Source organism: Capricornis sumatraensis, chromosome 8, assembly GCF_032405125.1.
Source record: "Capricornis sumatraensis isolate serow.1 chromosome 8, serow.2, whole genome shotgun sequence".
NCBI classification, from domain to species: Eukaryota; Metazoa; Chordata; class Mammalia; order Artiodactyla; family Bovidae; genus Capricornis; species Capricornis sumatraensis.
The window spans coordinates 90,143,955-90,156,997 of record NC_091076.1 but is presented as its reverse complement, the minus strand read 5'-3'; the positions used below and the strand labels follow the sequence as shown (position 1 = coordinate 90,156,997).

General features: G+C 57.2%; 1 protein-coding gene across 1 annotated transcript; it reads left to right on the top strand.

Annotated features, from left to right (window-relative positions):
- The first annotated feature begins 1,114 nt into the window (after positions 1-1,114).
- On the top strand, positions 1,115-2,263 carry NEUROD2 (neuronal differentiation 2). Its single transcript, XM_068978696.1, has one exon. The coding sequence runs from the start codon at positions 1,115-1,117 to the stop codon at positions 2,261-2,263; it is 1,149 nt and encodes a 382-aa protein (XP_068834797.1).
- The last annotated feature ends 10,780 nt before the right edge of the window (positions 2,264-13,043 follow it).

Sequence of the window (13,043 nt, the reverse complement as noted above, 5' to 3'; positions counted from 1 at the left end):
AGCTAGATCTGACCCGCTGGTGGGGGGGGTGGGCAGCTTCTTCGGCCGACAAGACGGTCCCCAAATCCCCCCTTCCTGGGATGATGCCCCCTCATGGGGTGGGCATCGGAGGAGCCCCGGGTTTCCTCTCGCATAAGGGGCTGCAGCTCAGGGGGCTGCGGAGGGAGGCGTCTCTGCCCGCCTTGGGCTTGGGGAGGAGGGGGAAGCAGGGTCATGGGGGGCGTGAAGAGCCAGAGATGGGAACCCCCTATGGTTGTCCCGGAGGAACCTTCGGCCTTTCCCTACCCCCGGAAAAAAAAGAGAGAAGCAAACAAACAAATTTGGATTTTTTTTTTCCTATCAATCTCGAAATACAACGAGATCTGAAGAGACGTGTGGGAGGGAGGCAGTTTAAAGGGGGGAAGGGGGTCCCCGACCGCAGGGGAGACGGACGGGGCTCGCTTCTCTGCGTCTCCTCCCACGCCAGGGTTTCTCAGTCCTCGCCGCCCGGAGCCGGCTCCGGGAGCTGGGGACGCCGGGCTAGAGGAAACGGTCCTCCCGCCTCTGGAACTGGGGCTGCCGGGGTGGGGGCCGAGCCGAGGGCGGCGCGCGGCCAAGTTGCAAATTGGATTAGGGAGCGTGGGGGTGAGAGCCACGGGAGGGTGAGGGAGCAGGGCGGAGGGGCCCGGGCCGCCGGAGCCGCCGAGCGGGGCAGCTGTCCCCACCGGCGGCCGCCCAGCCTTCCTCCAATGCCGGGAGAGAACAGGCTTTCCGGGCGATCGTGCCGCCTCCCCCCGGCGAAGAGATCTGCCCCCTAAAGCCTCAGCTCCGTCCCCAGCCACACCCGGAGATGACCCGGCGCGGGGAGCGGCCCCTCGTTCAGGCGAGGGGTGGAGCCGGGGCCCAGCGCTGGGGAAAGGGCCTGGGCCGAGATCCCGGGCGCGCGGCCGGGGCAGGGCTGGGCAGGCTCGGGGTGGGGCAGGCGGAGGAAGTGGGCATCCAGGGCCCCCCGGGCAAGAACCCGCGCTGGACTCGGGGGTGGAGGCGAGTGGAGGGGGCGCGGCGTGAACCCAGCGCGCCCCTAACTCTGTGTCCCCTGTCTCCCTTTCCCGCCCGCCGGGCGTCCTCAGGCACCATGCTGACCCGCCTGTTCAGCGAGCCCGGTCTCCTCTCGGACGTGCCCAAGTTCGCCAGCTGGGGCGACGGCGACGACGACGAGCCGAGGAGCGACAAGGGCGACGCACCGCCGCCACCTCCGTCTCAGCCGGGGCCCGGGGCTCCGGGGCCCGCCCGGGCCGCCAAGCCCGTCCCTCTCCGTTCCGACGAGGTGCCGGAGGCCGCGCTGGCCGAGGTCAAGGAGGAAGGCGAGCTGGGGGGCGAGGAGGAGGAGGAAGAGGAGGAAGAGGAAGGGCTGGACGAGGCCGAGGGCGAGCGGCCCAAGAAGCGCGGCCCCAAGAAGCGCAAGATGACCAAGGCGCGCCTGGAGCGCTCCAAGCTGCGGCGGCAGAAGGCGAACGCGCGGGAGCGCAACCGCATGCACGACCTGAACGCGGCGCTGGACAACCTGCGGAAGGTGGTGCCCTGCTACTCCAAGACCCAGAAGTTGTCCAAGATCGAGACGCTGCGCCTCGCTAAGAACTACATCTGGGCGCTCTCGGAGATCCTGCGCTCGGGCAAGCGGCCCGACCTGGTGTCCTACGTGCAGACGCTGTGCAAGGGCCTGTCGCAGCCCACCACCAACCTGGTGGCCGGCTGCCTGCAGCTCAACTCGCGCAACTTCCTCACCGAGCAGGGCGCCGACGGCACGGGCCGCTTCCACGGCTCGGGCGGTCCGTTCGCCATGCACCCCTACCCGTACCCGTGCTCGCGCCTGGCGGGCGCACAGTGCCAGGCGGCGGGCGGCCTGGGCAGCGGCGCGGCGCACGCCCTGCGGACCCACGGCTACTGCGCCGCCTATGAGACGCTGTACGCGGCGGCGGGCGGCGGCGGCGCGAGCCCGGACTACAACAGCTCCGAGTACGAGGGCCCGCTCAGCCCCCCACTCTGCCTCAATGGCAACTTCTCGCTCAAGCAGGACTCGTCGCCCGACCACGAGAAGAGCTACCATTACTCTATGCACTACTCGGCGCTGCCCGGCTCGCGGCCCACGGGCCACGGGCTGGTCTTTGGTTCGTCGGCTGTGCGCGGGGGCGTCCACTCGGAGAATCTCTTATCATACGATATGCACCTTCACCACGACCGGGGCCCCATGTACGAGGAGCTCAATGCGTTTTTCCATAACTGAGACCTCGCGCCTGCCCCTCCTTTTTTTTTTTTTTTTTCCTTTGCCCGCGCCCCTGCCCCCAACCTCCCCACCCACCCAGCGCAGGGGCATCCCCACCTACCCCGGCGCGGGGTGCGGGGAGCGGGCAGTCGGTTCTGCCGCTCTCCTGGGCAGCGCGGTCCTCTTATCTGTGGGTGCCCGTCCTAGGGGCCTCGCTTCCCCCAGGGGACTCGCCTTCTCTCTCCCCAAGGGGTTCTCTCCTCCTCTTTCCCAGGGAGTACTTCTACAGGGACCCTCTTCGGGCACTCTCTGGAGACCCCTCCCCCATTCCCAGTTCCTGCACTGTCTCCTCTCCCCTTTCCCCCTGCAGGCCCAAAGGCTTTGGTAAGGGGGGCAGCTGAGTTGTGGTATACTGTTTTCCTCCTATTATTATTATTATTATTGAAACAGTCACCGAGCTGCTGAGGAGCCGGGCGCCCCCTCTTTCTTGAAAAGGGCATAAGTCTGGGCTCCAAGCCTGGACCTGGAAGCCCTTATCCCCAACCCCTAGTCTCAGCGTTTTGTGAATTTAATTTTGGCGGGAGGGAACGTGGATTGAGAGGAAAGAGAGAGGCCAAGATAATTTGTAACTAGAGTCCATTCCCCCCTTTTTCCTTTTTTAAACAAACATACATACAAAAAAATAAATAAATCTGAGGCGACGGAGGCCGAAAGCAGAGTCCGGATCAGAAAAAAACGCAGTAAGAACTTTTAGAAGCAATAAAAGGCAAAAAATACTACTACCAATAATAAAAAGACACAAATATCTATGCAAGGAGGTTCTGACTGAGCCTAGCGGCCCGGCCCGGCCCCGGAATGCCCCTCCGGGCCCGCGGGCCGCGCCGCCCAAGCGCGGATCTGTGCACTTTGGTGAAGTGGGGGCCGGCGCTGCCCCCTCCCCTCCCCAGGTTCTTACAATCAGAGACTCCGAGATTTGGGGCCCCAGTGCCACTGCCCTCCCCCGCCCTGTCCCCGTTGTGCGTCATGCTGTTTTTTAAAAATCTGTTTCCAAATTTGTATGGAATGGCAAACTGTTGGGGGGTCGGTTTGGGGAGGGAGGGTTTGCATGAAAGACACACACGCACACCACACCGCACGCACACGCAGGCCCAGAGCTGGCGTCGGGGGGCAGAGGGAGGAGAGCTCGCTGCCCCCCAACCCCCCTCAGGCAACTCTATCCCTTCCCGGGACAAGGGTGGAGACCCAGACCTGAAGGCAGCCCCGCCTCTGCCCGACTGTGCCTCTTTGGGCCTCAGGCGCCCGGCGATTTCTGGTGGCTGGAGAGGGAGTTTTTGTCCTAGGCATCCTCCTGGCTCTGGCTGACAGGTGGGCAGGGAGAGGGCTGGGGACTCCTTCTGGAGGTTTCCCAAAATAAAAGGGGCAAAAGGAGAACCTCTCCCCACCGGAGGCAGGAGATCAGACATCCAAACACACGATGCAAAAATGCAAACCCACAGGCGAAACACCCACACACTCACACGCAATTTTACCTTCCTCTTGTAGCGAAGATGAAACTCCCGTCGGACACCCGAAGTGCATTGCGTGTTTCTGTTCAGTTTAATGACGATTAATAAATATTTATGTAAATGAGATGCAAAGCCGGACCGGTTTTTCACGGTGGCCTCGTTTCATTCCGGGCATTGAGCTGGGATTCAACGTGATGAAAAAACAGTCAATGACTGTGTGGTGGCCAGGTAGAGGAACCCTGGAAATTCCTGGGTAGGATTCCCACACTACAAACCCCCTCACACCCACCCACTGGGCACCGAAACAGCTGCACTTGCTGCCCCTCACAGACCTTACACAGACTTACAAACGCCCCCCAGCACAAAGCATTGCGCTAATCTCATTACACTCCTTCAGTTCCCCAACATGCACACGCACCTCTTTTGAAAACAAAATATCTTTTCATCACTGAAAAATAACTAAGATGAGAGCAGTTAGTCATTTTACAATCTTTTGCCCACTGTTGCAAAACACAAACAAACAAACAAACGAGTGTGTAGAACTCAAGAGACAACCATTTGAGCCAGACAGGGATGCTTGTAAACAGAAAAACTATCAGGTTATGAGGATGAAATATTAATGGAAGAAGTCTTTCCAGTCTTAAATTTAAAATTTCAGTGGACTCAAGGGAATCAGCCATTTTCAGCCTCAAGAATATTGAAATTTGTAGAGGTGTTGATGAAGTTGATGGAACACCCCCGGAGTTCTGTAAGGGGGCCTGAGTCTAGGAGCTCACCAGGTAGATAGAGTGGAGCTTGACATAGCCACTAGCTTCCCCTGACCAGACAGCGAGAAGCTTTCTGATACACACCGGGACAACCCCTTTCCTGCCTGGTGCTGCTCCCGGTAAAAGGAAGCCCTCAGGCAGACGGCCCAAGCCACTTCCTCCTCTCAGGCAAGGTAACCTCAGGGTTCTCTGTCTCTGAGCCTCAGGAGCAGAAGCTGCTCTGAACTGACTTCCTCCGCAAAGAACAGCACCCCCCCCCACTCCAATCCAGACACCAGTGCTCACTGGACTATTTGGATAGGGGTCTAAGTCCCAAACACCGGCCATCCCAAAGCCTGAACACACTTAGGAGTGCCACAACGGGCCTGTTTCTGACTCTGCTTATTTAAATTATTTTTTCAAAAACACTTCTGCTCGTTTTAGAGCTGAAATGGAGGTTGTAGTGTTGAGTTTGGGGCTTGAAGTCAGGCATACTGAGGCTTTTAAAGGTTGGCCCCAAGACCCCAAAATGAAAGCACCCTGACAAAGGAGGAAAGGGAAAGGCGCTTGAAGGACTCACTAGGCGCTTGAAGGACTCACTAGGCGCGAAAGGGTCCATCGGATTATACTCTGTGACCTTGAACTCCGCGGCTCGCATAAAAGACCAACCCGAGAAGGCCGGAGGCGGAGCTGGGACCGGGCCGGGAGCTGTCCACTCCCCGGTGCTGACTCCCGTCCAGCCTCTCGCTGTCCCACCCCAGAGGGAGGCCGAGCTTCCCTGGCCCCGGGGAGCGCCACACAGCGTGAGGCCCCTTCCCAATGTCCGGTATGCTGGAATTCTGGAAAGAATTCTCCCACAGTTTTTGGAGAATTTCACTGGAATCCTTTCAAAATTACACCTCCTTCTCTGGAATTCTCATAGGATTGCTTCTCTCTACCGTGATATTTAGAAATGGGCCTTTCGTTCTGAGGATTCACCCCTGTCGGTGGTCTAAGGGTGGGTGTCTTATAGACCTCGAAATCATCCCTGCTTTGGGAGAGAAAGAAATCGGTTCACCTTCAAGCTCCCTCATTTCTTACATGGAGTATGGACCAAAGTGATCATCTCAGACCCAAATCTGAAGGAGTCAGATCTGTTCATGGCATGGGGCATGGCCTGGCAGGAAATGGGAGAGAAAAGGAACTCAGTACACATCCAGAGGCCTGAGTCTTATCCTGCTCTAAGAACAAGGTTAATTGGGTTTCTCTCTAAAAGCTAGTTTTCCAGAGCCTGCTCTGAAGTCCCAGTCCAGGCAGGATTCAAGTGGCTTGGGACCAGAGGCAAAAGATCCCTCTACTTGGCTCCCCTGGGCAGACCACAGACTCCAGAGCTCTTCACTCTTCCGGCTCCTCCAAGCAGCTTGATTCTGTTTTTTAAGCCGGATTCCAGCCCACTCCCAAGGATGCTGATGACTCTAGGGCCACTGTGTCTGCGGTTGTTACTTTTGGGGAGGGGTCACTTTGGGGAGAGGATCCCTAGTGCCTCCGCTTCCTGCGAATCCATCGTACTCACAAGCTGCCCCTTTCCCAATTACTGACCCTTCCCCCACACTCTGCTCTCTAGATACGATTTGTCCTCCCATTGCCCCCCTCCCCAACACTCAGCTTCCCTGGTGAGATGGCGAGGTGAGCAGGAGAAGAAGATGCACGCCGACACGAGGCCCCAAACTCCCCCTCGTAGGTCGTTTCCTCTCCCGCTTGTGCGCGCACAGACAGTGAAACTCCAGGAACAGAAGGACGTGTGCGTGTTGGGGCGGGGGCCGGGTGGGGGTGAGAAAGGGGTCGGAGCAGTGGGAGGGAGAGGGCGAGGGGAAAAGTTGCCAAGAGGACACCCTCCTCGCGCCTTAACCTGAGCAAAGGAATCTCCAAGCAGGAACTAGTCGGTTCGGCTCAGCTCCTGGGGCTGGAGCTGAGATCAGTCTGGAGGGTGTCCTCCCCTTGGTTTTATCACCCCTGTTCAAAGTTCAGAGTTTGGAAGCGACTGAGAAATAGAAGTGTCTCTGTGTTCAGGTCATTTGTATATCAGGGGAAAAAGAGAGGAAAGCACTGCTGATTGTCTCCTCTCTGTTTAACCCTATTCCACCCAGGATCTGAACACTGACCCTCCCCCCCACCCAGTGAACCCCTAGCTCTGGTTTTATCACCCGAAGGGATAGCTCAAGAAATCACTGAGTACAATCTAGGGAAACTGAGCCCCACTGGCATCAGAGACAGGGAAGTCCTGACTCTCCCTAGATTCCGCTGGCTTGTATTTACTTTTCTCTTCTTCCCTTTTATGGGAAGTCCACAAGCTGGGGGATGCAAGGATCTTTCACAGAAGTCAGAGATTTCATTCCCTCTTGGGCAACTTTGCTTCCTCCTCTTCCCCAGAATCTTTAACCTGAAGTTACCTGCTCCTTGGAGAAATCTGTTGATTTGAGGGAACATTGGGACTGAGGGATAGTTCTAGATTCCACAGTTTAATTCTCAAGGAAGGTGGGAAGAAAGAGACAATGGAGGCCAGGCCTGACCAGCCTTGGTCTTGACCTCCACTCTCAGGTTCACCATGTGACAACAGGGGTCAGCCCAGTATTCCTGCCCCTATGTGCTCAAAGGAGAAAGCTTTTTCTTTTGCTGAGATGTGGGAGGGGGCAAATGGGCTCAGCCATCACAACAGGCTTCTCAGCTCACAGCCCAAGACATGGTCACTTTTGTTTCTTTAGTACTGGGTGCCCAGGCACTGGCCACACAGGCCCGTGATGACCTGGGGTGTGAAAATAACCTAAAACACTGCTGCTTTTCCAGATCCTAAAGTGGCTTCTGCCTTTCTATTCCACATTCATTTAAAATTCTGGACCAAGTTTTCCAATTTGAGAAACAGTAAGAAAAGGTGCAGACACCTTGGGAGGGTCATTTTGCTCTCTGAAGTTTTCTCCACCCTAAAGCACTAGGGTAGGAGCTCCTCACTTGTTCCGGAGTGTCAGCCTGAGAAGGCCCTGACCAAGTCTGGGCTCACAAGCAAGAAGGCAACCGTTTCCTGTGGGCAGATGCCAAGGGATGGGAAACTCAGCCCCTTAGTGTAGGGAGAGGAAGCTGGGGTGCTCAGAGGGGGAGACAGCCAGGGAACCCCAGAGATGTTGGCTGTGCCAAGGGAGCTGGGACACTGCGTTGGGTGGAGATGCTGCCCAGATGCGCGCCTGGGTGTGGCTCTGGCGCCACCAGCTTGCCTGCCTGCTCCAGCGCAGGAACCCGGCACAGTCTCCCAGGGTTGACTGAGGCTGCACGGTTCCACGGCCGAGTGTATGCCTGTTGTTCCGTTTTTCGAACCTTTCTGGGCTTCTCTCCACCTCTGTCTGCGTCTCATTCCTCTTTTCGAAATTAATTGAATTAGGAACGGGTCTTTCTGGGGCGCTTCCGCTTCTCGCCTGAGGCTGCAGCTAGCCAGGAGGCCAAGGCTGAGAGGTCAGGTCCCGCCAGGGCCGAGAGAGCCCCCGAGCCCCTTTGGGGACCCGCGTGCCAGTTCCTACCCTCAGCCAAGTCTTCGCCAAGGGCACAGCTGGGCGGGGTCTGGGCAGTCCGCCCGGCTTGGGACATCTGTTCTCGCCAGAGTCGCATTAAAGGCGAGAGGTGGGGGTGGTGGGGGCTCAGAACCAACCCCTCAATCCCAGTCGATACCTGCTTTTTCGACCGCAGGCGGCGGCAGCAGGGGACACTGGACTCATAGAGTTTTTTTCTTTCCCCTTGGGAAATGCGAGCGAATCGTGAGGGGCAAGTGCGGATTTCTCTTTTCCTTCACCTCTCCTGCTTCTTAATCAGATGCCACATCTGGCCTCACTCCTGGAGGGCAACAGGGCACTCCGGCCTCTCGGGAGTTGCCCGGGAATCCCCGGAGGCGCCGGCGCCCAGGATACCACCGGCCGGCCGGGTGCGGAACGGATCCCGCTTGCAGCGAACTAGCGTTCGGCTGGGCTCTGAGGCAGAGGCCGGGGCGCGGCGCGGGGGGTGGGTTAAAAACAACTCAATTAAAACATCGAAAACATTTGGATTTATACTGGGGGGAGGGATGTGCTTTTTTTTTTTTAAATCTGAGAACCACACAGCCCCTAAACAAAACCAAACAAAATCCTTAACTACTGATCATTTTGTAGAAAAAGACAGAAAAATTCCTCAGACACTTCTCCCTTGATGCTTCCACGAGAAAAATTCCCGACTGGCCAAGCCCGGCGCCTGGACACCTCTTTACTACCCCAGCGCCCTGGCGACAAGCCCAGGTCGCCCCCTGCCCACCCTTCGCCCGAGCGTTGGTGCCAGTCTGTGCCACTCAGCCGGTGCCCAGTGCCCGGTGCCAGGCGCGGGGGGGAAAGCGGGGAGGAGTCGAGGCTCCAGCTTAAATTCCATGGCATCTGTTCATTATTATACAGTGAGGATTTTTATATGGACAGCTAAATTAAAGACAGATTTTTGCCAGAATTGCAGATCCCATAAAAATGATGACACAGGATGGGGGCTTTTTCTTTAAAAAAGAAAGAAAGATTAAAAAACACAGTCTAACAAACCACAACCCAAACCTGTGCCCTCTCCTCCAACATCGTGGAGTTTCTTTGCCCCCTTTGCCTGCCTTCTCTTCTTCCACCAGCATGAGCTGCCCCAGGAGAACCAAACCCCAGTGGCTCTTCATGCCCATCCTGCTCGCAGACGCCCAGTGACCAACCAGCTTGCTCCCACAGCCGCCGGGGTAAGGGTGGAGGGAAGACAGGCAGAGGTGGGATAGCCAGGTCAGATGTGGAGGGTCAGGATGGGAACTGTTGCTGGGAAAGAGTGCCAGAAAGGGGAGGAGTCAGTTGATCTGACCTTTCCACCTTCCTCATTCAAAGGGCACGCTGCATTTTGGGCTGGTTGCCAAGGTTGGGCTTTGTCTGGTGAGTACCAGACATGTGGGGTCCTCCATTCCAGGGCACCAGACAGAGCCCAGGTCTCCCCTCTTTAATGGGGAAGGTGATCCACGGATTGGGCACTGGACACAAATTGCCCTGGAGCCGGAGTTCTGGAATTTTGAATTTCAGCATTTCTAGAAGGCTGGAACCTACACCTTGGTGATCTTCTAGAACTTGCAGGGATTTAGAAATTCTGAGTCCTGGGTTAGGACCCAGACTTCCCAGACTCGCTTGGCTCTGGTTGCACTGACTCTAGCTGCCGTGTCCTGGAGTTCGGATATGCTGCTGGGGCCCTGGGGGAGACTGGGAAAGTCTAAGGAGGGGAGGAAAACCAGCCGAGGATGCGAGGGGTGAGGACCACTCCCCGGAGTTCAGACGGGTCCCCCCAAATTAGTGGGAGCCTTTCTCATTTCTCTTTCATTCATTTTTTTTTTCAGGGAAGAAAAATAAATACCCGTGGAGTTCTGTGTCCTCCAGACAATCGTGCTGTCTGTGTCTGTGTCCGTCTGTAACTGTCTGTGTGGCTGTCTGCTCATCTCCCTCAGATTTGGAGCTGACAGAATTCATATCAGAAGAGTGAGCGCAGGGACATCTGTGTGCAGAATGACTGTGCCTACTCGAACCTGCCAATCGCTCCTGGCACGAGCTGGGTAACAAATGCCTGTTACCTCGGAATGCTGGCGGGTGGGGGTGGGGTGGGGGAGGGCGCCTGGCACCACCCGGCTGCCAAGCCCTGCCAAGGCCCCCTCCTGCCCTCAGCGGGCCCCGCCCCCTTCCCTGAGTTGAGGGTCCACGGAATTGGATTGCTCATTAATTAGCAGTGATTAGAAAATTTGGGTGTCTCTCAGCCCGGGCCGGCCGGCTTCCTCGGCCTCCCTAACCTCGAGCCCCGCTCCCCTCCTGCCCTTTCTCCACGTTCTCCGGATTAACTCCGGGTTTCCACTGAGGGCAGGCAGGCGGCCAGCTGGGGATGGGGTGGCTCACGGAATGCAGAGAAAGGGGTCTCTGGAGGGAAGAATTCCGCCGAAGTTGCCAGGAGGAGTTTCCGTCGCGAAGTGTGAGGTTCTGTGGGGAGGGGGTTTGCATAGACGCGGCTGGGCGGTGGGGTGGGGTAGAGAGACCGTAGATCGAGGACGGAGGACCGAAGAGAGACAGGGCTGGGGAGATGCGGCAGGAGGGAAGGAACCGAGAGGCCGGGCAGCGCCGACCCGGTTCCCTCGGCGCCGGGAGTCTCCGAGACTCCGCCCAGCCTGCGGCCGCGACCCCGAGGGCCTCCGCCGCCCCCGGGCCCAGGCCTCCGGCCGCGCTCCCCGATCCATCAGCCGGTTCTGCTGTCGGAGGTGGGGGAAGGGAGGGCGCCACAGCCGGTGCCAGCTTGGGGTGGGGGGTATTGCGAGGAGGGGCGGAGAGCACATCGAAAATTCCGAGACATCTGTTCACCCACGGAGGAGACACCGGGCGCAAGAAGGCTGGGCGCCCCCACCCCGCCGGCTCTGCCCGCGGTTCCAGGGGCAAGGGCGGGACTCCCGTCCCCACCTCACTCCCCACCAACCTCAGCCAAGCCCCCTACCCCCAGCTATCAAAGCTGGCCTGCAGAGCGGGGAGGAGGGGGCGCCAAGCTTGGGATCAGACTGGGGCTGTGGAATTCAGGAGCTGCCGTCCTACTGGGGGGTCCCCAGAAGGGGAGAGTCAGGGACCAGGGGAGGGCTGAGAAGGGGGGAGATCCTGAAAAGGAGACGCGTCTGTCAGAATAGATCTCCACAGAGCACACACAGACCCCCCTCCCCCGCCCCCCCCACACACTCGGATATGGATGCTCCCATTCCTGAAAAAACACAAAACTGGCCCCCTTCACACTCAATCACTTATACGCATTCAAGCAGTTTTACAGATATTTGGTCTGTGCTGGGGCTGGGCTAGATACTAGGGATACACCTTCTTACCCACCGGAAGCTGTGAGCACATTCAGATACTCAAGTGCACAGGCCCAGTGCTGCTCTGACATTCACACAGATTCTTAGTGGGAGGGGCACCTGGAGGGAGGAGGTTCCAGGGGCAGCACCATCCTCCTCCTCATAAGCAGCTTTCCCAGGGGAAGCCAGGACAGGGTCTAGGAGCCCCAAAGCTGGGTGGGCTTGGGGGTTCCAGACTCACTGATGACAGGCACTTGTCATCTTACCTACTCCTTATTGGCAAGAGTCCCTGCACCCAAATTTTCCCTGAGCCAGCTCCAACCCCATTTCCTATCAAACCTTGAGGACCACCTCTCTCTTTTCCTGCTTTGGCCTGGCACCTGCCCCTCCTCCAGGGCTGCCCTCACTGGGCCGACAGAGGCCAGGCCTCTCAGCTGGGAAATGTCCATGTGGTTGCTACTTAAAAACTGATTTATGAGGCCGTGGCGGCGGCGGAGGCTTGGCCTGCAGTCCTGGTAGTAATCAAGGGCATATGCCCATCTCGCCTGGCACTGCCCAGCTTGTGAGCCCAGCCCTGGCCTCTGCTCTCCTGCTGAGAAGGGAAAAACATGAAAGATATCAAGTCTTCTCTCTTTTCAAGTCATCTCTCTCCTCCTCCACTCTCTTCCTTTTCCTCCTCCTCCTCTTCCTCTTCTTCCCTTCCCTCTCTCCCTCCTCCCTTCATCCCTCCTCCTTCCCTCCCTCCCTCTCTCTTCCTTCTCTCCCAAGTGGCACGGACCAGCCTGTGTGCCGGGCTGGCGCTCACAGCTGCAGCCCATCTGCTATGATTGAATGATGACAGTGATGAGACAGGAGCTGGGGGGAATGAGAGGACATGGGGGCTGCCCTGCTACCCCTCATCCCTCCTTGTGCCAGCCCCCACAAGCTTTCTTGACCTCCAGAATGAGAGCATCCATTTGGCCCGTGAAGGGTGGGGAAATCCCGCCCCTCTCGGTAGTGAGGAAATCCCTTTTCCCCCAACTAGATTCCTGAGAAGAAAAAGGGAGACAAGAAAGAAGCAGAAGTGTAGGTAGAAAAAAGGCAAAGGGGTCAGGGTTGGAAGAGCAGTCTGGAAGAAATGCTCCACATATCCACATTCAAACAGGCTTAAACAGGGCGGGGGCACCAGCACTGAGGAGGGTGGAGTGCTGAGGCTCCAACCTGGGCAGAGAGGCACTGATGTAGGTCCGGAGTCCAGATTTTTCAGGAATCCAGGAAAACATCCTCAATGGCCATCAATGAGCACTCTGTTCCCAAGACCATGAGGTTCCCCCCTGGACCCCAGAAAAAAATCCTGGCTCCTTCTCTTCAGGAGTAAAGCTGAATAGCTGGAAATATCACAGTCTTCCACAATGCCTAAAGTTTGGACCTGAGACTGTAGCAAGAAGGTCTAGTCAAATATGAAAGATTTCTCAACTGATCCTAGTATGAAACCAACATACAACGACAACACGGAAACTAACATATATTTGGAGTCTATTGTGTATCAGTAACTGACAAGCATACATGAGCTGACAATCATCTCAACCACCCTATGAGGTTGGGACTCTTGTTATACGACAATAAGGACACTGGGCCACATAGGCCCAGATTTTACCCTAGCTTCTGCTTCTTTTCCTTTGATAGGAAAAAAGAAACAATAATTA

Excerpts from the sequence above, each read along its gene's own strand:
- NEUROD2 (XM_068978696.1), top strand. The coding sequence starts at position 1,115 with ATGCTGACCCGCCTGTTCAGCGAGCCCGGTCTCCTCTCGGACGTGCCC.